Source organism: Lithobates pipiens, unplaced genomic scaffold, assembly GCF_037356315.1.
Source record: "Lithobates pipiens isolate NorthernLeopardFrog02 unplaced genomic scaffold, aLitPip1_a1.2 Scaffold_3, whole genome shotgun sequence".
NCBI classification, from domain to species: domain Eukaryota; kingdom Metazoa; phylum Chordata; class Amphibia; order Anura; family Ranidae; genus Lithobates; species Lithobates pipiens.
The window spans coordinates 149,121,003-149,145,434 of record NW_027507790.1 but is presented as its reverse complement, the minus strand read 5'-3'; the positions used below and the strand labels follow the sequence as shown (position 1 = coordinate 149,145,434).

General features: G+C 41.1%; 1 protein-coding gene across 5 annotated transcripts in view; it reads right to left on the bottom strand.

The window, feature by feature from the left end:
- MCTP1 (multiple C2 and transmembrane domain containing 1) overlaps window positions 1-24,432 on the bottom strand; it is a 1,143,431-nt gene that overhangs the window by 338,097 nt on the left and 780,902 nt on the right. For all 5 annotated transcript variants that reach the window (XM_077462382.1, XM_077462384.1, XM_077462383.1 and 2 more), the window contains one exon: window positions 23,783-23,902. In XM_077462382.1, the coding sequence (XP_077318508.1) occupies window positions 23,783-23,902 (120 nt within the window). The remainder of the gene's footprint in view (window positions 1-23,782; window positions 23,903-24,432) is intronic.

Genomic DNA, 24,432 nt, shown 5'->3' with positions numbered 1-24,432 from the left:
GTTTTAGGAGGGAAGTTTAAGGAAAAAAAACTTACATTTAAATGCCAGTCAATGCAGCCTTATCAGTGTGCATCTGCAGCCTTGTCCATCATTGCAGAATGATCAGTGTCATTTGCAGCTTGCCCCACGCTGTTTGCAGCTTTTCAGTGTCATTTGCAGCTTTGTAGTGTCATTTGCAGCTTGGCCATGTTTAAATTTCCCGCCGCCGAGACAGACCGAGCGATTGCAATCGGCTCGGTATTTTTCGGCGGCGCTCTGTATTTTTCGGCCGCACTCTGTATTTTTCGGCCGCACTCGGTATTTTTTGGCCGCGCTCGGTATTTTTGACTCGCAGACAGTGGGGATCGGCGTATAACACGCACCCACGACTTTCCCCCGATTTTAAGGGGGAAAAAGTGCGTGTTATACGCCAATAAATACGGTGTATATATATATATATATATATATATATATATATATATATATAAAACAGAGCATATTCAAAAGACACTTGTGCTAGCTAACTACTAGTTTGTTAGATTTTAAACTAGCCCATGTTGCCCATTCAGAATTTAAGGTGTGCTTCAAATGCAAAAAACAAAACAAAAAAAAACACAATAGCTGTGTCTGGCTTCAATATGTCTGCCTCACAGACCCAAAATAAGTATGCAGCAAATGAAAGTATGTACATTTGTACGTTATGTACTTTTATTCCACATTAGTGACTCAGAAAGTGTTGAGACTAAAGCATCACAATGGCCGGCAGGCAACTGGCATTTACAGATGGAGAGGTCATCAATGGTAGTCACCATATTTTTTTAATGACAATTTTAATTTAACCCAACAACACAAAACACTTATGCCGCGTACACGTGATCGGATTGTCCGGCGGAATTGGCGCGGCAAACTATCCGGCAAACAATCCACCGAACTTTATAACGAACGGACTTGCCCACACACGGACACTCCGAAAGTCCGGTGATAGCTAATGCGATGACATACAGCACATACGACGGGACTAGAAAAAGGAAGTTCAATAGCCAGTAGCCAATAGCTTCCTTCTCGTACTTGCTTCAGAGCATGCATCATTCTTAGTCCGCCGGACTAGCACACTGACAAACGGTTGTCCGCTGAAAGCCAAGTCTGGTGGACATATTTTGAGTCAAAACTATTTTCTAAGTCCGCCGGACTTTTACGATGAAAAAGTCTGCTGGAGCCCACACACGATCGAATTGTCCGGCGTACTGTGGTCTGCAATTCGATTGTGTGTACACGGCATAAGACCCGTTTCACAGCGCAAAAAATAACGCCTGCATAGCGCCTGAAAAAAGCGGCTCCATTCTCTCCAGTGTGAAAGCCTGAGGGATTTCACACTGGAGCGGTGGGCTGGCAGGGAGTCAGAAAAAGTCCTGCCAGCAGCTTCTTTGGAGCGGTAAAGGAGCGGTGAACTCACTGCTCCTCCGCTGCTCCCCATTGAAATCAATGGGGCACTGCTCTTGTGGCATTTTGTGGGCGGATTTAACCCCTTTTTGGCCGAGTAGCACCACTAAAACGATGGTAAAGTGGCGCTTTTTAGCACCGCTTTACTGCTGACGACCTAGGTGGCTCGGTGTGAAAGCCGTTTTAAAGTGATTGTAAAGGATGCTTTTTTTTTTTTCAAATAAAAAACATTTCTATACTCACCTGCACTTACTGAACATCCTCTTCTCAGATCCGCTGCTGGCTCTTCCTCCCTGTCCAGTGCCCCAATGGGAAGCCGCTTTCCATGGAGGCACTCATGCATGCTCACTTCCGAGCTACGCTGCTACTCCCTTATTACTGGCTTTGATTGAAAACAAAGCCAGCGAGACTCAGAGTGAGGGGAGAGAAGAGATGCAGACATGCACAGCTCTGGATCGAATGAGGGCTCAGGTAAGTATTAAGGGGGTGAGGGTTCAAAATTGTAGGCATTTTGCCCTGAAAGGGCAGAATACACTATCTCATTTGAGGACAGATTAAGGCCATTCATGGTATACTCACCAATCCATGCTCCCTCACTGCCTCCCTGTCTGCAGGAGTCCAAGTAAGTTGGATGAAACCAAAGTAGAACTGTTTCTCTGCAAAGGGAACAGGGCGACTGATCTGTGTACATGAAATAATGAATGGGGCCATGTATTGTGAGTTTTTGAGTGCCCATCAGTGCCCATCAGCAAGGTCATTGAAGATGAAACATGGCTGGGTCTTTCAGCATGACAATGATTCCAAACACACCATCCGGGCAACAAAGGAGTGGCTTCGTAAGAAGCATTTCAAGGCACTGGAGTGGCCTAGCCAGTCTCCAGATCTCAACCCCATAGAAAACCCTTGTAGGGAGTTGAAAGTTGCCCAGTGACAGCCCCAAAACATCACTGCTCTAGAGGAGATCTGCACGGAGGAATGGGCCAACATACCAGCAACAGTGTGTGACAACCTTGTGAAGACTTACAGAAAACGTTTGACCTCTGTCATTGCCAACAAATATATAACAAAGTATTGAGATGAACTTTTGATATTGACCAAATACTTATTTTCCACCATAATTTGAAAATAAGTTCTTTCAAAAATCAGACAATGTGATTGTCTGGATTTGTTTCGATATTTTATCTTTCATAGTTGAGGTATACCTATGATGAAAATTACAGGCCTCTCTCATCTTTTTAAGTGGGAGAACTTGCACAATTGGTGGCTGACAAAATACTTTTTTGCCCCACTGTATATATATATATATATATATATATATATATACACATACATACATACATACATACATACGCATACACACACACAATCTTTGACCCTATAGCTCTGGAAGCTTTTTTGAAGACCATGAATATAATTATGATACCTGCATTATTCTCAATGGCACCCCTTGGCAAAATCCTGTACGGCTACATCCTACCGGTTTTCGGCTACCAGAAGGCACGTGCATACCTCCTGCACAGCAGGGGACCCGATGCACATGGCCGGCGGGCACGATCGCTGCCGGAAATGCGCGATTGCATGCACGTGCGCCAGCATGGGGATTTGTGTGTGTAAATCCATGTGCTGTCAGAGGAGAGGAGCCATATAGTTTCTTCCTTCTAAGTAGGTAAAACGATATGGCTCCTCTCCAAGTCACTTCCATACCCACACAGTTGGAACATGCTGAGGGAACACACATTTAACCCCTTGATCGCCCCTATTTTATTTGGGTACAGCGTCGAACGACCACACAACTGTCAGTTAAATTGACGCAGTGCCAAATTGAAGCGGTTAACTGCAGAGTGTGGCACATTGGTGCATGTGCATTGGTGCATGTGTAGAGACACTTTTTGTCATTTGCACAACAATGGCATGAATGAAGAGTATTTTTCTGCAGACCGCATGGAGGGATACTCTGCAGTTTGCACAAATTGGAACATGATGGGACTAAAGCCACATCATATTGTTTGAATGCACTTTAATAATTTAAAATGACTGGGAAAATTTAAAGAGCAATAATCTGCAGTTTTTGTATGATACAATATTGGAAACATAAGAGCAATATTCTGCAGATTTTGCTGAACAACAACATGTAGTTAGCACAATTGATGTTTGTTTGCACAAAGGACACAGCATTGCTTAAATACACCTGATTATAAGTTTAAGAGTAATACTCTGCAAATATTATTGAGCAATAATCTGCAGTTCTGCACAGGCTGTGTCTTTTTGCACAGTATGGATTGAAGGTTATATATATATATATATATATATATATATATATATATATATATATATATATATATATATATATATACATACATATATATATATATAATTATATATATTTATTCAATGATTTGTTTATTTGCACAGAAGATAGAGCATTGTTTAAACACCTGTACATCACATTATAAGCTTAAGAGTAATACTCTGCAGATAGTATGGAACAATAATCTGCGGTTTTGCACAGTTTTATGGTTTTACACAGCAATTGAAGACACAGTAGGGATTGCAGAGTGATACTATGTAGATAGTATGGAGCAATAATCTCTGGTTTTATATAGTTGTATAGTTTAGTGTAAAAATTGAAGACACAGTAAGGATTGAATGTTATTTTTTTTTTCATTATATTTGAAGAATGAAATAATAACTCAAACAAATCATAGGTCTTTCTAAAAGGTGAACTTAGCTCTCAACTCCCCTAGCACATGATTGGGTATTCACAGTGAACATATGTTCATGCGCATTTACTGACATTCACTTTGCTAAATGGCAAGACTCTACTTCTATAGTATATGAACTGCATTGGGTTTATAAAGGAACTAATACAGTATCTAAAGAAACCAGTTTACTAGGCACTGGTTTCTTTGGAGCATATTGTTTTACCACTTTCACTAAGACCTCTTTAAGTGGGTTGTAGGCGAGGAGCTGGATATCAGTTGCTCTATCCTCTTCTCCTTGAACAAAAAATGGGTTTGTAATCAGGGATTTCAGTGGGTAATCAATTTAGAGCCCGGTTCCGTTACAGCAGGTCCATCCCCTCATCCGCATTACCCTCTTCTGGCTCCCATGCATTTATTCTGCAAATATTTTCTTTGTACATCCCTTTCCTTCCTGCAGTCCTTGGTCTAGTCATGCAACTTTATAGGTCCCTTTTCTCATTTGTCCTCGGTGGTGGGTTCTCAATGCTGCAGATAGCAGGCAATGTCATGAGTGCTATTCCCTGCAGCATTTTCCTTTGATTCCTGTGGGGGGGGGGTCTAGATGTACCCCAAGGGGTCATGCCTTGAGATCCTGGACTCACGGAGCGCAGGTTGAATGATGATGAGCATCATTCAACCTGGAAGTGGAGTGCCGCTTGAGCTCAGAGCAGTGAGTCTGAGAGACAACACTGTCAAGGAGGCGAGAATAAATGTGAAAGCCACCTTTGTTATTTTAACTGATGAAGGACAACATAAAAAAAAAAAAAAAAATAAAAAAATGAGCCTGGCACTGGACTTTAAAACAATGTCTAGCTTTCCAACAAAGTTCTTCTTTAAACTGATATAATATAAGTTTATGGACTGTGGTTCTCTTTAAGCATTCCTATATATGGGTTTGGTTGCAGTTGCTATGCAGTGCAAGAAAACTGTTCCTCTGTTTTCCTAATATGCAATTACAGCTAATTAGAAAGTAGCTTACCTGTTGCTATGTCTGCTCTAATGTACAGGCCACGCTCTGAGATAAATATACACTGAGCAAATGTTCTTCCATTGGAACAACACTGATCAGTCATAAGCAATGCGTTTTAATTAAAATTCCAGCTCTTCCAATGGCTCACAGCAGGCTGTCTGTAGAGAAACACTGCCCTCCTGTGTACACATTTATCACAAATCAGCTTCATTTTGTAGGGCACATAAAAAAGACCGGCTGCTCTGGACGGCTATGCAAACACATTTTGTCATTAACAGCAACCACACTTACAACAAATGCATTGTTAATAATTTTCAGAAAAAGTGGTTCACTCGCTAAAATGCACAGGGTTTTCTGACTTATAACCGGTGACAATGACCTATTTAAGGTCATAGGAGTCTGACACAAAGAAACAGACAAATTACCCATCACTAAGCACAACATCTGTTAGTGCGCTGTTTATATAGCCGCAGCAGGATAAATGCACGTCCTAAAATTACTAGTCTGATCGCAGCCCTATTACACACCTTTTATTTAATTCAACGCGGCAATTGCTTTTTTTCTGGTCTCATTTCTCTCAGTTAATATTACTATTATTATCATTATCATTATATTCCATTGCGCTCTACAATGTAAAAAAATAATAAAAATAAAATGCCTTCTATCTAGGAGTTATACTGAATACAATAAAGGAGATACAGTACATAATTTGGGGACATTGGACTTAGACTGTGCAAAGAGCAGTGGCTTAGTGGTTGCCATTGGAGCATTGTGGTCCCTTGTTTGAATCCCAATCAGGATGCTGTATGCATGGAGTTTGCATGTACCCCCTGTGCTTGTGTAGGTTTACTACCCTTCTCCAAAGACACACTCGTAGATAAACTGGCTTTAGTATGCAAGTGAGTAAAGAACTTTTAACTGTAAGCTCCTTAAAGTGGGGTGCCCCCTAAAAAATAAAAATTTAAAGTCAGCAGCTACAAATACTGCAGCTGCTGACTTTTAATAATCGGACACTTACCTGTCCCAGGGTCCAGCAATGCAGGGGAAGGAAGCCCCCCCTTGTTCCCCACTCCGCTGGCGGCGCCGTCATTCTTACTGTGGGCACTGGCTGTGGCTTCACAGCCGGGCACCCACTGCGTATGCGCGAGCGGGCATGACAGCATTAACCTGGTATACAACTTGTTTTTTGCTGAAGGTTCTGCTTGGCCTGTAGTTCTCCATTAAAGAGGCATTTTTTTCTGCCAGTAGCCTGGGACAAAACGATTTACATACACACATACGTGAAAGATAATAAAATTCAAAAAGTATATTATTATGCAAAAGATACACTCCACCCCCCCCCCCCCCCAAAAAAAAAACTGAAAAAACTTTAAAGTGCACTTGTACTATAACAATGCAAGGCAAATCAACAAGTCTTCTTCATTGCAAGCCCCACTAGTTGCTCGATCCTTCACTTTCTCCACTACTTCAGCATTCTGGAGCTAAGGTATTAAAGTGGTTGTAAAGTCACATATGACAAATAATGGCGCTCTCCCTCCTTGATCTGAGCACTACAGTAGGAGGTAAAGCTGCACAATTCTGGCTAAAATGAGAATCACAATTTTTTTGCTTAGAATAAAGATCACGATTCTCATGGCGTAACACCATCTTTCACATTATACAAAAAAATTGGGCTAACTTTACTGTTTATTTTTTTAATTCATTGTATTCCAGTGTATTTTTTTCCAAAAAAAGTGCATTTGAAAGACCGCTGCACAAATACAGTGTGATATAAAATATTGAAACAATTGCCATTTTATTTCCTAGGGTCGCTGCTAAAATATATATATTTGTTATGTTGTTATGTTATTTGAATGAATGAATGAATCAGGAATTTCTGTATAGAGAACATGAGGGGGGTTGAATCGAGATCACGATTTTTTAACGATTAATCGTGCAGTTCTAGTAGGAGGGGCTGTGTTTCCGAGCTGACATCAGCTGGGAGGAGACGTCACTAGTAAATTTTAACAGCTATAGTGGTCGGATGGGCAGGGAAGAGATGGAGAACACAGACTCCCGAGTTGACAGGCAGGAGGAGAGGGGAAAAGGGGAGAGAGGAGAGACAGTGGGATGATAGAGGCATGTAACCTGACCACCATAATCAGGGATCAACAGCCATGATTACCCTGGTCAGCACAGACAGAGGGACACATAATCAACCAGGTTTTTTAGACCTTAGAGAGAGACAAATGACACAGCACACTATCCTGTGTATCCTGGTGTAAAGAATCAAGATCTTTTTTTTTTTTAAGGTTGCAACCACCTGGGAAGCTTAGTCAGGGCTTAGTCAGATATCTGGGTGTCCGATTGCCAAGCAGAAGCAATGTCATATAAAGGAGGGGAGTAAGGTATATGCTCTCACATAAGTACTGGGCATTCTATTGGCTTCCAGTGGACAAATTAAGCAGAAGAGAAATGAAGGGAGGTGGTATGTGATGCTGGTGAAGCTAATATTAAAGTTTACTGTTGTTTTTTGCCTGCCCAGATAAGGCTTACAGTAGGTTTGTTTGAAAATTAATCTTTAAACAAAGGCCTTTACTTTAAAGTGATTGTAAATGGTCACCTTGCAAAACAGCCCATTCAGTTTAAAATAGAAATGAAAGGCATAACATTTTTGTATAGATATAAAAAAGAATTATAAATACCTTTCCACAGTTTTATAAATTATTACATTCCCTTTGTTCTCAGCCGCATAAGAGCTTGGAGAGGAGGAGCACCAGTACACTGAGCTTGTCAGTGAATGGCTGTGCAGGTGGGGAGGGGGGGGATATCAGGACAAGTCTGATCATTGGAGGTAGGTACAATGAGTTCCCAATATATCTAGAGAACTGACCACGATGTGTTCCCTTTCTTAGTGTGGTCAGTTTTTCATACAAGTAGATGGTACAGCAGCCACATATCAGGAATATGAAGGTTGAGGTAACAAATGCTTTAATGTAATCCCTAAACATAACAGTTAATCTGGTCCAGTCCAGAAATCTAACTGTAAACCTGAGGCTAACCCGAAACACATTTGTTAAAGTGGAACTAAAGTGAAAACTGAAAAATAAAATTATGAGCAGGCTGGCTATTTATTGTAGAAGAGACATGTTATGTCTTTTCTGCAACAAAACAAACTTACCTGCCTGCTCACAGCCTTCTGTAGACTGCACAGTGAGCAGCTCAGTTTACGTTCTCGGCACGGTATCTTGGTGCTAAGAAAAATGAACTCCTGTGCATGTGTGTGAGTTACATCACTCAGCCAAAGATGCGGCACCAGCAAGGGACCTTATGATTGTCAGAAAGGAGGTAAGTATGTGTAGAGTTTAGTTCCATTCTAACCTTTAACAAAACAATGCATTAAGCCTCAACATAAATATAAGCCTAAACTTAAAAGGAACAGTCCATTCAAAACGGAAAAGGAAATGTTGAAATGTAAACATTGAGCACTGCCTTCCACCTTAGTTCTACCATTTTCAACATCAAGGCACTTCTATAGAACAGCGGTGCACACTTTCACACTTCCTCGTGTCAATAAACTAAGAAACCTTGCTTGTGATGTAGGAGAGGAACACGCCAACTGTAGGCTCATTGTTGTCTCTCACATACAGAGTTACAGACTGCCTGATGGTATAAAAACAAAATTCAGTGCTAAAATGTTTGTCTCTACTAGTGAAATTCCCACTTGCCTAGGATAGCTGAATGTGATTAGAGATACGGGAAGCAAAGAGAAAAAGTTTCACAGCACCAGCTTTAGGAGGTACAGTTCCAGAGACCACATGAGATGCTCTCTGGACTCTAGCTGTAGGGGATTACACATTCTCAGATTAAGGTAAACGAAATAAAGTTCTTTGACTTTTGAACAAGTGTTCTGTTTGCTCTACGTTGTTCTTCTACTTCATCCTAAACATACTTTTTTTTTTTTTTTTTTTACAAAAATTTACCTCTAAAGCTTAACCTAAGTGAGCCCCAAAAGAAGTATTATATGGTTGAAAGAATATTATTATGATACCAATAATACCACCCATAGCTAATTAAAAAAGTCTACATCCAGATAACAATAGAAAAAACAGGTAATCCAAACCACTCTATTCAATTTTATTCTGCTTGTCCAATTATAGCTTGCTATTACATTACAGTGACTACACCGCCAACTATTTATGATTAAAAAATAAGTTTGAAACCAGTTGTTGAATGGTTGGATAGTAAGCTATTGCATTCCATATGCTAGGTATGCAGGTTCTGAAGACAGCAGCCATTTTCCTATTTTATAGTGAGCAAAGATTAATGGGCCTGCAAAATTTTTTTATATGATAGGAAATGTAAACAGTGTGCAATAGGTTCAAATACAAAGGGAAGGCTTTAAAATGTTACCAAACCCACAACAGTAAAATCAGTCTGTATATGTAGTAAAGAATGCTTATTATACTCACTGTGGAACTTAAGGGGTTAGTCCTCTGCATTGTGCAAAAAGTCAGTTTAATCCTGTCTTCTCTGATCCTCCCCTTCATCCACTGTCCCCAATCCATCTTCTGATAGAACTGTGCCTTTAGAGCAAGCTGCACATGCTCAGTTTGGCGTGTATTCCTAGAGAGTATTTTTTTGCTGAGGAGAGTGCATGTGATTGGCACAGGGACAGTCAGCACTCCAGACAGAGGGCCAGGGGTCGTGCAGCTTCATAGGGCAATCAGGGGAGAATGAAAACTCCTCCTACAAGCTTTAACCAGAAACTGGTAGAAGTATTTAGCACTTTATATTTACTAAAACATTTGCATTTCCATGTTCTGTGTACTGTGGGAGACCAGATATTGGGAATGCAGGGTCCTGGGTTTAGTAACACTTTAAGGGACATAATAAAATATCAATTCTTATCTTGAGACCTAGTTCTTAAAAGATTTATAAGGTTTTACCATATAACCCAAATATAACTGCAAAGAATGCAAAGACACCAGATTCTATAAACGGAAACTTAAAAAAATAAAAAAATAAAAAATAAAAATAAAATAAAAGCACTCTAAGACTGTTATACTGAATAAGATTGATAAAAGCTACAGAAAAAAATGTCACTACATGTAGGTCAATGTTTGCTGTATGTTGGTGCCAAAGAAGATTTTAATGACACTTACTTTAATGGAAGTGATCTCTGCTACAGTTCATGGTAGAATCTATTTAGTGAAAAGGGGCCACGCTGGCAATATCTCTGTATAACTCTAAAGTAGGGAAAGACATCTTGTTTTTCAAGTGAAGAAAAATGCCACTCAAGTTTCTAATTGTCCTAACTATACCAAGGGTGCTTTGTAAAAGCAATTTATGAATACCAAACTGGGTTAGATGAGTCTCCCCTTCATATTTCATGTTCAATGTTCCTCTAAGTAAAATATGCACTTTCTCTCTCTCATTCAGTTATGAGCACTATGTAAAAGGCAGGGGCACATTTTTTTGATAATGCACATCTTAAACTTTTCATTAAACAACCACATTTAAATTCTACCTTTTTCTGCACTCTGACATTTTTGTCTGGCATTTTCATTAATTTTGCGACATACATAAATGTAGCTGAAATGTTAACTGATCAATACTTTGTCTCTCTCATGTAGCACTAGAATACCATTCCCAGAGGAACACACAGCAGTACAGAAATTAAATGTGTAAAATATCAAATGTTAATGTTAAACACAGCAGCACTTAGAACGACGGAAAAGGCTAAAACAATTCCAAATGGACAGATGGTACCACAAATTATCCACAATCACTTTTAAAGATTAAAGTTTGTCCTGCAGAATAATTCACGGACGCATGCTTAAGTGTGTCCTTTTACTGATGGCTCAGTTGTCCAATTATTTTTTGTGCTCGTTACAGTGAGAAATGAAAGCTATGAAGGAAAAGGAAAAGAGCAAAGACACAAGTGAGAGGGACAATGCCATGCATCTTATAATGTTAGATAGCACAGGGTCACTTGTAAGCGAAAAATGGGAAGAAGGAATAGAGGAAGTTCGATGCCATGGCACATCTGTAGCCAATGCTGAATTTGCAGTTATTATATTCTGGAAATTACTCATTCCTGAAATGTTGATAGTTTTAAATTGAAAGTGTCACGCCTGAAGTAAAATAACAATGCCAAAAAAGCAAAGTGTAACAATGAAGAAACCCCTTTTACTTTTTAAATGTGTACTGCCATTGTGCAACAATGCCCCATGCCAGGACCCTGAAGATAATTATTCAAAATGGAAACGGTCAGAGAATATGCTCTATAGAAAATGGTACATTAATGTGAACACTGACAGGCAAATCTGGCGACAAGAATCCTGACACAATAAAACTGAAACTAATGAAGCTATTATACTTTTTATAGCCTTGCATAACTTTTAAAACGTAAAAGATTAAGGAAATTAAAACATTCCCTGCAATGTTATATTAAAAAAAAAAACGTTTGCACAAATGAAAAGCATAATATATATATATATATATATATATATATATATATATATATATTTTTTATATATATCTTTCTATATGTACCTCCTACCTACACTACATATTTCTAAAAAAATAAAAAATAAATTGTTTAAAACATAGCTACCATCTGATATGTAAATTTTAAAGTTGCCAGATAACTGATATTCAATCTATCTATAAAAAAACACCTCTCTTTTTCTTAGTCCACTTGACAGCACATTTAACAACCTCAATATAAATGTTTCTTAACAAATTCATCATCTGTTATCTAAGCATGCAAGTACTGTTCAGGAATTATCTATCTATCTATAGAGATTCTTATAATACCACTTCAATAACTCAAATATTGATAGGAAATAAACCCCTATATTAATTTTGGGGGGAAGTTAACATCATCATTCCTTCCTTCCGCACTGGAGTAAAAAATAACCTGCTTATTTTAATTGATTACCCTATCCTTTTTAAGTTTTGTATCACTATTTCATGTAGAACTACAACTAAATCTCTTTTTTATTTGGAACGCCACCTTAAAAAAAAAAGTAGATTCCTAATTTCGATTTAGGCCGGCCATACACGTTTCGAATCTCAGCCGGTTCGGTTCAGCAGGAAATTCAAACCATTAATGGGCAGGCTGAATGTACCAAGTTGAGCGATCAATGCCCCTGTCAGCACTGTCTGTGTTGATGGGGGAATCATGCAAATTTCTTTCCTGCAACCTATGGTTGTAGGGAAAGAAATCTGCATCGCGTATGGCCTGCCTTACCCTTTCTATGCTCCAGTCCAGTGCTCTTCTTTGGGCAGAACAACAGTCATATATCATTCTGCCCATTTCCTGTGAGCCCAGCCTGTCCTTTACACACCCCTAGAGGGTAAAATCATCATGAAGGGGGTCTCCCAACAGTCCAGGACTGAGCAGGGCTCACACTTCATTAAGTGAGTATTGCTTAGTTGTAGAATAATCCACGCCCCCCACCTGAGGAAGAAAAAAAAGCTGCTGTGATGTTCCTGAACTGGCTCGAAGACTAAAGGATAAACGTATGTAGAGAATATGGTTTTCATTTTTAATTTAAAAAAATAAAGGAGGTATAAATCCTGGAGTTTCCTCCTTTAAAACATCAGAATAATGTTCATTATTATGTCACCCATATACAGGCATACCACACTTTTAAGTACACAATGGGGTTTATTTACTAAAGCTTGAAAGTGCAAAATCAGGCTCCCTTCTGCATAAACCAATGAACTTCTAACCCCAGATTGTTCAATTAAGCTTTGGTAATAAAACCTGGAAGCTCATTGGTTTCTATGTAGAATTGAGCCCGATTTTGCTCTTTCTAGCTTTAGTAAATAAACCTCATTGTGTACTTAAAAGTGGGGTATGCCTGTAATAATATTGCAGTGTGATACTGACTTACTTTGTGACTATGTCTGAAAAAAGTGAACACAGGAATGAGAAAGGTTTCAGCACAATCATACACACATTTTCCCTGATAATTCATCACTGCAGGGGTTAAACTCCTCGGGCTCTTAATCATATGTTTGGTACTGTATACTTTTTTCAAGAGACAAAGGTGAACACGTACCTACTGCACCACTGCCATACATAAAAGATATCACATAAATTATAAACTACATTTTCTCATTAAAACTTAGTCTCACATTATTTTCTTCAGTGCATACCCAGAGATGACCTTTACCTGCTGCCAGTGAAGACCTGGCATAAGGTACATTATACGCATATGGCACTGATGTTCAATTTCTTCTCTTCAAATTAATTATAATTCTAACAATGTTCCAAGTGAAGGGAAGCCCCATCAGGCATATAGAGATTAAACTTCATTTTTTCAAATACCAAACCAAACCATATTACCTTAAAATGTCCTTGCATACTAGCTGAGTGAAGCATTAAAGCAACAGTATCTCCCAAAAAAGAAGGATATGGACAATGTCATTTATGGCCTTTTGTTTTTATCATAGTGAAAGGACAGAAAAGAATGGAATACAATCTATAATTTCTATTATCTTATTTTATACTTTTTCAGAACATGAATAATCATGTTTCCCCAGGTGTACAACAAAAAATGATGTACAAAATAAATACAAATATATATATATATATATATATATATATATATATATATATATATATATTATTATTATTTTTTTACTAAATTACATAAAAAACACTTACTCGATTTTAAATTAAAACAGAATAGAGACAAATACATGAACAGTGGAATAGATGGATATAGAGATAAATATAGGGTGTCTCATATTATAAGGCAAGTTTCAAGTTTTTTTCTCCCACTACACCCCTAGGGATGTTAAAAAAAAAAAACTCTCCCCTTGTTTCACAGTCCCAAGTTGTCTCCTGATAGTATCTCTGGTGGGATATTGTGGGAATGCAGAATGTATTAATCTTCTTAAATGAATGAACAGTAGAGCAAGGGAGGGGCTTATCAATGGAGGTGGGGTTTATCACAAAAAGATAGATACTTAAATAAATAGATAGATAAAAATAAAATAGCATATATATATATATATATATATATATATATATATATATATATATATATAGATAGATAGATAGATAGATAGATAGATAGATAGATAGATAGATATATAGAGATATATATATATATATATATATATAAATACACATACACACAGTGTGTATAGAAAAGAATCACCCTCCTTTACAAATATCACATTTTTTTGCTTTGCAGCCAGTTTTTGTTATCTGTACCCCTGACCTCTAATGGAATAAAATAGTATCTGGACCTCTTACCAGTGGTGTGATGCTTAGATTTCAACCCTTCTTAGATTACGGTTTTCATTTTATCCAGTTTTATTTACTCAGTGCAACTTACGTCCACGTGACAGATATAACAACAGCATGTCAGAAAAAAAATATAAAAAAATTAATTATCACTGAGTTGAAAAAAGGATCACCCCCTTGTGTAAGTATTTTGTTTAACCACCTTTTGCTCTAATTACAGCCTTTAGTCCGTTGGGATATGTCTCTACTAATTTTGCGCATCTAGACTTTGCAATATTTGCCCACTCTTCTTTGCAGAACTGCTCAAGTTCATTTGATGGTGACCGTTTGTGGACTGCAGTCTTTATGTCACTCCACAGATTTTCAATGAGGTTTAAGTCTGGGCACTGACTAGGCCATGCAAAGACTTTCACCTTTTTTTCCTTCAACCACTGTGTGGTAATTTTTGCTGTGTGGTGTGTGTTATTTTCTTCTGATATGTTGGTGTTATATATTTCATTCAGATGTTATACGTTGCACTCAGTAAATACAGCTCGAGAAAAAAAACTGTGTCTGTCTTCATTTCAGGCTGAAAAGAACATGTGATTATTTTAAATGGGGGTTATTCTTTTCTATACCCTCAGTATATATATATATATATATATATATATATATATATATATATATATATATATATATATATATACAGTATCTCACAAAAGTGAGCACACCCTCACATTTGTGTTAATATTTTATTATATCTTTTCAAGTGGCAACACTGAAGAAATGACACTTTGCTACAATGTAAAGTAGTGAGTGTACAGCTTGTATAACAGTGTAAATTTGCTGTCCCCTCAAAATAACTCAACACACAACCATTGTTGTCTAAACTGCTGGCAACAAAAGTGAGTACACCCCTAAGTGAAAATGTCCAAATTGGGCCCAATTAACAATTTTCCCTCTCCGCTATCATGTGACTTGTTTTTGTAACAAGGTCTCAGGTGCGAATGGGGAGCAGGTGTGTTCAATTTGGTGTTATCACTCTCACTCTCTCATACTGGTCACTGGAATTTCAACATGGCACCTCATGGCAAAGAACTCTCTGAGGATCTGAAAAAAAATTGTTGCTCTGCATAAAGATGGCCTAGACTATAAGAAGATTGCCAAGACCCTGACACTGAGCTGCAGCACGGTGGACAAGACCATAAAGCGGTTTAACAGGACAGAATCAACACAGAAAAGGCCTCACCATGGTCGACAGGTGACATGTGCTCAGCGTCACATCCATAGGTTGTCTTTGGGAAATGGAAATATGAGTGCTGCCAGCATTGCTGCAGACATTGGAGGGGTGGGGTGTCAGCCCGTCAGTGCTCAGACCATACGCCGCACACTGCATCAAATTGGTCTGCATTGCTGTCATCCCAGAAGGAAGCCTCTTCAAAAGATGATGCACAAGAAAGCCAGCAAACAGTTTGCTGAAGACAAGCAGACTAAGGACGTGGATTACTGGAACCATATCCTGTGGTCTAATGAGACCAAGATAAACTTATTTGGCTCAGATGGTGTCAAGTGTGTGTGGCGGCAACCAGGTGAGGAGTACAAAGGCAAGTGTGTCTTGCCTACAGTGAAGCATGGTGGTGGGTGTGTCCTGGTCTGGGGCTGCATGAGTGCTGTCGGCACTGGGGAGCTACAGTTCATTGAGGGAACCAATGCCGACATGTACTGTGACATACTGAAGCAGAGCATAATTCCTTCCCTTCAGAGACTGGGCTGCAGGGCAGTATTCCAACATGATAACAACCCTAAAAACACCTCCAAGATAAACACTGCCTTGCTAAAGAAGCTGAGGGTAAAGGAGATGGACTGGCCAAGCATGTCTCCAGACCTAAACCCTATTGAGCATCTGTGAGGCATCTTCAAACTGAAGGTGGAGGAGTGCAAGGTCTCTAACATCCACTAGCTCCGTGACGTCATCATGGAGTGTCAACCTATGAAGCTCTGTTTAACTCCATGCCCAAGAGGGTTAAGGCAGTGCTGAAAAATAATGGTGGCACCACAAAATATTGACACTTTGGGCCTAGTTTGGACATTTTCACTTAGGGGTGTACTCACTTTTGTTGCCAGCGGTTTAGTAAATTAATGGCTGTGTGTTGAGTTATTGTATATTGTTATACACACCTGTACACTCACTACTTTTTCTTCAGTGTTGTCACATGAAAAGATATAATAAAATACTTACAAAAATATGAGGGGTATACTCACTTTTGTGAGATACTGTATATAAATAAATAAATATATATATATATAAATATAAATATATATATATATATATATATATATATATATATATATATATATATATATATATATATATATATGTAAGAAGGCCAGTATGGTGGCCTGAATTTATGGGAGGAGCCCGGGGGGTATTTAACCAGCCCGTTCGCCTGTGGTGGTTGTCGGTTTCCGGTGCGCAATACCACGTCACTAGGCCGACAGCTCGTGTTGATCACCATTTGATTACCATTCTCCCTTCTTGGAAGTCTCGTAGTTTTCGTGTTCCGTCCGGTTTTGTACAAATCTCGCCGGCTCGACTGCCGCAGGTAGGGGTCTCGATTGACCTTCATTTCTATTCATTTCTATTTTATTTGAGTGTCGTAAACCCTAAAAAATGTCACATCGTTCGGGATGATACCGGGTTGTTATCACTCATGTCGCACTTACCCGCACACGCCCTTCATTTCACGGGCGTCGTTCGGTAGGTTGTCTGTGATACCTTGTTAGCTACCGGTTGCATAATCTTGTTCGTCATGTTCCGCAGTCATATCGTTGTCAGTCGTATCTTGCGGCACAACGACCCATGCCTCTGCCACAAACTGGCTCACGTAGGCCATTTCTTCATTTCACCTGTCACTTACTACGCTCCGATTCGAATCCAGTTGCATCACCTGAATGCGCCGATTCGTCCCGGGGTGCCCCTAGGTATTCGGCCTCATTTCGGTACATGCTCCAGAGTCCGCTCGTTCCAACCGTCCAGGTCTCTGTCATGGGTTCATTTCACGTCACCTACTACGTTCGAATCGATACCAGTCGTTTGCCAAAAAAAAAAAAAAAAAACGCACAGGTTCGATTAAACGTGTCCCAAATAGCTTGGCCTCATTTCGGTACATGCTCCAGAGCCCGTGCGTTACCATTTCAACCCGGGCCCTGTCATGGGATTCATTTCACGTCACCACTACGTTCGAATCAATACCAGTCGTTTTTAAAAAAAAACAAAAAAAAAAACGCACAGGTTTGGTCGACGTGTCCCAGTTGTCGTTGGCCTCATTTCAGTACATGCGCTAGAGCCCGTTCGTTGACGGTTGCGAGTCGCGTCCTCTCCGAGTCGCAGCTCTACCATGGGAAAACATTTCATCCTCATCTAGTTCGCCCGGGTCGAATCCGGTCGCATTTCGTTTGCATCGATTCGCCCGGACGGTCCCACATTTTGTAGCTTTTTCGGCCTCATTTCAGTGCATGCTCCAGAAATCCGGGTTGGGTTCCAGCCTCAGTTTGGGGCCGGCCATCCCAGGCCTCTGTCATGACAGTAGTCCTTCATTCATTTCACTGTCACATTCCGCGCTCCGGTTCGAATCCAGTCGCACGATCGGATGCACCGATTCGTTCCGGTTCGCCCCCCAGGTTGTTGCCCTCATTTCAGTACGTGCTCCAGAGTCCGTTCTGCTGTCAGTTGTACTAACGACACGACCAGTTTGTGCCTCTGTCACGGCAAATCGTGCTTCATTTCATGGTCACTTATAGCGCTCCGATCCGAATCCAGTAGCATCTATGATGCATCGATACGGTTCGGCGTGCCCCAGAGGGAACAGCCACATTTCATTTATTTTTTCCACAGGTTGTCTGGCGCTGGGCCAAAAAAAAAAAAAAAAAAAAACGGAAATCTCAAAAGGATAACAGAAACAATGAGGGAATAACGGCGTGATGGTTTAGGAATCATGGCGCAGAAATATCTACTCACTGGTGCACTTCAGTTGTGTTAGCCAACTACTTACGTCACATGCCAGTTTTCCTTGTTAGGCTCCTTCAAACAAATGTCATCTGTTGTTTCTCTCTCCAGGTCAGTCAAAGCTTAGTAGGTCCACCCTGCACCAGCTTGGACGTCGTCTCCCAGGTAAAAAAAAAAAAAAAAAAAGAGAAGGGCTAGGAGTGGAAAAGGCGACAGCGAGACGGACCGGTACACATATGTATGTAGGCGAAGGAACGTCAGTATATATGTGTATTCGCGTTCGCTTCCGCCTTAGTACCCAAGCAACAGGTGGGCTCACTTGGAAAATAGAGAAACAGTCTTGACTTTGTCATCCTCTATAGGTTCCGGTCGTCCATCTATCTTCCCCAAAAGAGATAGGACATCACTCCCGGGGCTCGATCCATCAGGAACCATGTCCCAGACCAGCAGTGAAGACCTTACTGCCCCCCTGTCACCTCGCCCGCCTTCAGTGGGCGACAGCATTCAGTCTTTCAGGGGCTGGACTATCCCTAGGCTGTCAGCGGAGCTCAGATGCAGGGGCATTCCCTTCCCAGCCACAGCTAGGAAGGCAGAGCTGTTTAGGCTCCTCTCTGCCCCCCCAGCTACCGCCGGGCCTAGTACCCCGCCTCAGGCTACGCTGCAGTCCATCTCTTCGGCCATAGGTCAACTGCATACCATGGTGTCGTCTCTGGCCAGCTCGGTCACGGATGTTCAAACCAGAGTGACCCTCTTAGAAACACCTCCAGCTACAGCCACCACTGTTCCGGATGCAGTCCCGTCTCCTCTACCAACAGGTACCGAAGGCACATGTCCCGTGGTCTGTCCAGCACATCTTGTGCCGGCCAGCATTAGGAAGGACATCTTGGACGGCAAGGATGTTAACCTTGCCTCCTTGCTCATTTCGGTGCATGACCTGGCAGAGAACAAGGCTTACACCTGGGGGGATGTATCCGTAGTTCTCAAAGCTAAGGACCCCAGGCTAAACCGGAAGCTATCCATCCCCGAGTTTACCCTAGCCTTCGGCATGCTCAGAGATGTCGTTTGCTCAGCCTCTCCTGCCAGGAGGGTTGAACTAGATTTGTATCTCCACACGGTGGTGGACCTGGGGTACAAATATGGTGGCTTTGCATTCTACGACTACCATCGTTCCTTCTCAGCGAAAGCAGCCGCCAAACTGGCACAGTTCCAGTCTCTCACAGACTGGAGCCTGATGGACACGGAACTATTCTGCCGGCATTTTGCTGGCCTTCGTTCACCCCTGTGTGCCGTCTGCCAGTCCTCCACCCATACCGCTCCCTGGTGCGCCAACATACCGGCTACTCGCCCGGTAGAATTTCCCTCCACCTCTGCCGCAGCCCCAGGCCCATCAGGCTCGGCACCAAAAAACCAGGTGGACAAATTTGGACGCACGGTCCAAACCATTGGGGGTGCGGCCATCTGCAATAACTTCAACTACGGTTCTTGTAATTACAGCCAGTGCCGTCTACTGCATATCTGCGTTATATGCCACAGGGCGCACCCCAGGAATTTGTGCGAGGTCAAAGCGCACAAAGGTTCATGACTGAGCCGTATAGACATACTTTGCCTGGGCTTCTACCTCAACACGCACCCCACTCCTTCACTAACCACCTTCCTCATAGGCGGCTTCACCGCAGGTTTTCACACCGGCCTCATCTCCCTACCTCACCAAACCCACGAGTGCAGAAACCTCCGCTCAGCAGCCTCTGACGAACAGGCCATCGACCTACTGCTGCAGAACGAGGTGGATCGAGGCTTCGTTATAGGCCCCTTCACTCAGCCCCCCTTCAATATGTGGAGAGTTAGCCCTATTGGGCTTGTCAAGGGCAAGTTTTCCAATAAAAGTCGTTTAGTGTATGACCTGTCTGCGCCTCATTCTTCTCACATCCCTAGCTTAAACTCATTGATCCCTTCTGAAGAATTCTCCTTAAAATATTCCTCAGTGGACATGGCAATCCAGGCCATCCTTAAAGTAGGCACAGGCGCATGGCTGGCGAAAGCGGACATATCCGACGCCTTTAAACTGTTACCTATCCACCCGTCCCTCTGGTGCTGGCACGGGATTAAGTGGAAGGATCAATACTACTTCGCCACGAAGTTGACGTTCGGCTCCAAAAGCAGCCCGTGGCTGTTCGACATATTTGCCCAATCTCTCGAGTGGATTCTCTTACACAAGGTCGGCTGTCAGCAAGTTATCCACTACTTAGATGATTTTTTATTGATAGAACGGCCAGGCGCACCTCCCAGAGATCTCGACAAGTTAAGGACCGTTTTCGGGAACCTCAATGTTCCCATCGCTGAACATAAGGTGGACGGACCCGCACATTCAATCATCTTCCTTGGTGTTATTTTAGACGCCGGCTCCATGAAAGCCAGCCTGCCCCTTGACAAACTAACCCGTATCAGGGCGGCACTTCACGAGTTCACTCGGACCAGGGGATGTACTAGGAGACAGCTGCAGTCACTGTTGGGCATGCTCAATTATGCCATGCGCATTATCCCACAAGGCCGTTCCTTTATCTCACGACTGTTGGTCTACCTGTCTCAGGCTCAAGACCCGGATCATATCCTTTGCCTAGACACCGCAGCTTTAGCAGACCTGGCAATGTGGGACGAGTTCCTGTCCAACTGGAATGGCATCTCCCTTTTCATCCCGTGCATTTCACCTCTCTCACCACAGGTAGTCACAGACGCCGCGGCCTCTACAGGGTTTGCAGCAATTTTTGGCCACCATTGGTTCGCCGGACCCTGGCCTTCTCAGATACTTAGCATCCCGGGCTTTAGTCAATCCTCTTCACTCTTCGAGCTCTACCCCATGGTTGCAGCCGCCCAGCTCTGGGGCCCTACCTGGTCCGGACAAACGGTAGGCTTCACCACCGACAATCAGGCCACAGCCGAAATTGTCAATAAAGGCAGGTCTAAATCCCCCTCCGTGATGTCCTTCCTACGCAGGCTGGTGCAGCTGTCACTACAGCACCAATTTAACGTCATCTGCATGTTTATCCCAGGGAAATATAACCGGGCAGCTGACGCCCTCTCCCGCTTTAATTTCCGGTCCTTCTTTCTACAGGTTCCCAGTGCAGATGCCGCATCAGCGCCTATCCCGCATTGGTCGCAGTTGACCCTGGACTAGAGCCGCATTTACTAGGAGCCACGCAGCTCATCAACCGTTCGTTATCGGACAATACTCTCAAAGCCTACCAGGTAGCCTGGAGAACCTTCAACGCATTTCTGGTCACCTCCTCAGTAGGCACCCCCACAGATACTAGACACATTCTAGCCTTCATCTCGTACTGCCACAACCAACTGGCCTTGTCTTTTAACACCATTCGCTTATACTTAGCTGGTGTTCAGCACTTCCTTTCAATCCAGGATCCTACCAAACCCTCTGTTTTCTCGTCCCACGCTGTCCGAGCCATATTACGCGGCATCCAAAAGCAACAGCCGCCAGTAAAAGTCAAGCGGCTCCCCATCACCAGTGCCATCTTCAGGGACATGTCCACCATACTCAACAGCTACCCCTTTGGTGTTCTCCCCAGTCTGGTCATACAGGCAGCCATTTACCTAGCCTTCTATGGCTTCCTTCGGCCCGGTGAGTTCACTCACAACAGCCTACACGGCCCAGTCCTCCGCAGACGTCATCTGCTCCGTCACCAGGACCATTTCATCCTCCACCTCCCGGTAACCAAGACCCAGCAGACAGGCACCGGCGTAGACATCCACCTCTACAAAACCAACAATGCCTGGTGCCCGGTCACGATGCTTACACAGTTTCTCGCTCGGCTGCCCGAGCTCCCGGACTCTAGCCCACTTTTGCCCTTCCCGGTGAAACCACTAACTAACCAACAATTTATTAAGCATATCAGGATTCTCCTCCGCAACCTGCTCCTCAATCCTAGTGAGTATTCCGGCCACTCCTTCCGCATTGGAGCAGCTTCATCCGCATCCCGGCATGGGGTCCCGGACCACGTCATCAAAAGGTTGGGCAGGTGGAAGTCGGCCTGCTTCACTCGGTACATCCCTAACCCACAGATGGAGATGTCTCGAGCATTCACTCAACTGGCTCAATAAAATTAACCAGGAAACAATAAAACTCTCTTATCCCTACCTGACTGTTTTGCCCCCTTATTTTGGTATACCGTCCATTAGACCAGGGCACACTTTCAGGTCCATTTCATAAAAGGTGTCTCATGATAAGCTTGTTTTGTTCAGATACGTATCGGCCATAGGGCTCCAGCCATAAGTAAGAAGGCCAGTATGGTGGCCTGAATTTATGGGAGGAGCCCGGGGGGTATTTAACCAGCCCGTTCGCCTGTGGTGGTTGTCGGTTTCCGGTGCGCAATACCCTCCCTCCCATCCCCTTTTTAGGGCATTTATCAAAAAACATTTCTCTTCAATCATATTCATTCTAATTACTGGGTATGCCCCCTTATTTTGGTATACCGTCCATTAGACCAGGGCACACTTTCAGGTCCATTTCATAAAAGGTGTCTCATGATAAGCTTGTTTTGTTCAGATACGTATCGGCCATAGGGCTCCAGCCATAAATATATATATATATATATATATATATATATATATATATATATATATATATATATATATATATATATATATATATATTGTATATTAAAAGATTTCAGTTTGTTGTTCAACCAAGTTGTACAATTTATAGGTCACATTAAAGGTGAAAAAAATTCTGAAATTATTTATCTTTATCTAATTTTTCATCACCGAAACCTGACATTTTAACAGGGGTGTGCAGACTTCTAATATCCACTGTGGATATATATATATATATATATATATATATATATATATATATATATATATATATATATATATGTATATGTATATATATATATATATATATATATATATATATATATATATATATATATATATATATATATATATATATATATATACCAGTATATACATATATATATATATATATATATATATATATATATATATATATATACCAGTATATATATATATATATATATATATATATATATATATATATATATATATATATATATATATATATATATATATATATATATATATATATATTATATGATAGATCCATAGATTGATTATATTTAGATTTAGATTGAACATACATATATAGAGCTATATGGATTTGAATTATATTCAACCTGGTATAACAGTATATTTGGTAACACAGTATAACTTTGTTTTATTGGCTTTAAAGGTCTGGGAATTAAAGTATGTGCCAATTTGTCCTCTCCTCATTAATTGTTGTGCACCATGTTGGCTAGATGACATTTATAACTTGCATCCCTTAAAAAAAAAGAAAAAACAACGGAACGGATGAGATAATTATGTAAGACAGAAGAGGATTATCATACCAAGAAAGCAGCAAGACTCCTTTGGGGTGAGTCCCAATCAAAGCAACTGTTAATGTAGTAGGCAGCATTGATGAGCACCATGACACAACGCTTCATGCGGATAAAGTTCCTCAGCAGTAACTGTGAGAGAGATGAAAAGATGAAAATATTATCAGAACAATTAAGTCTCAGAGTGACCTGGAAGGTTGACAGCTCCTTCTAGACAATCACAATTAAAAGATGTGTTTTAAAGCAGGAGTTGGAAAAGGTTCAACAGAGGGATCAGTTTAAATCAATAGCGAAAAATAACTAGGCTCAAATTACACATACAGCTCCCTGAAACAAACGTTAACATTGGGATGAACTGTTTATAGCATAAAATTGACAAAGCTAAGCATGAAAAACATCATTATTTTGCTGCTGGAAGTGATGCTGGCTGATCATAGGAATATTATAGTCAGAAGTTACCAGGCAATCAGACGCAAAACACGGGCCAGCTGACTGGAAGAACACTTTTAATTATAAGTTTAGTTAGAACAAAGACATAGAAAAAAAAATCCTCTAGGTTTTAAAAGTGAATGTTAACATAGTAGGGTTATGAGAAGGTTAGCCATGGTGGTCACTATATTTTCTGACTTTTTTAGGGCCAACTACACCCAAAACGAATTTTT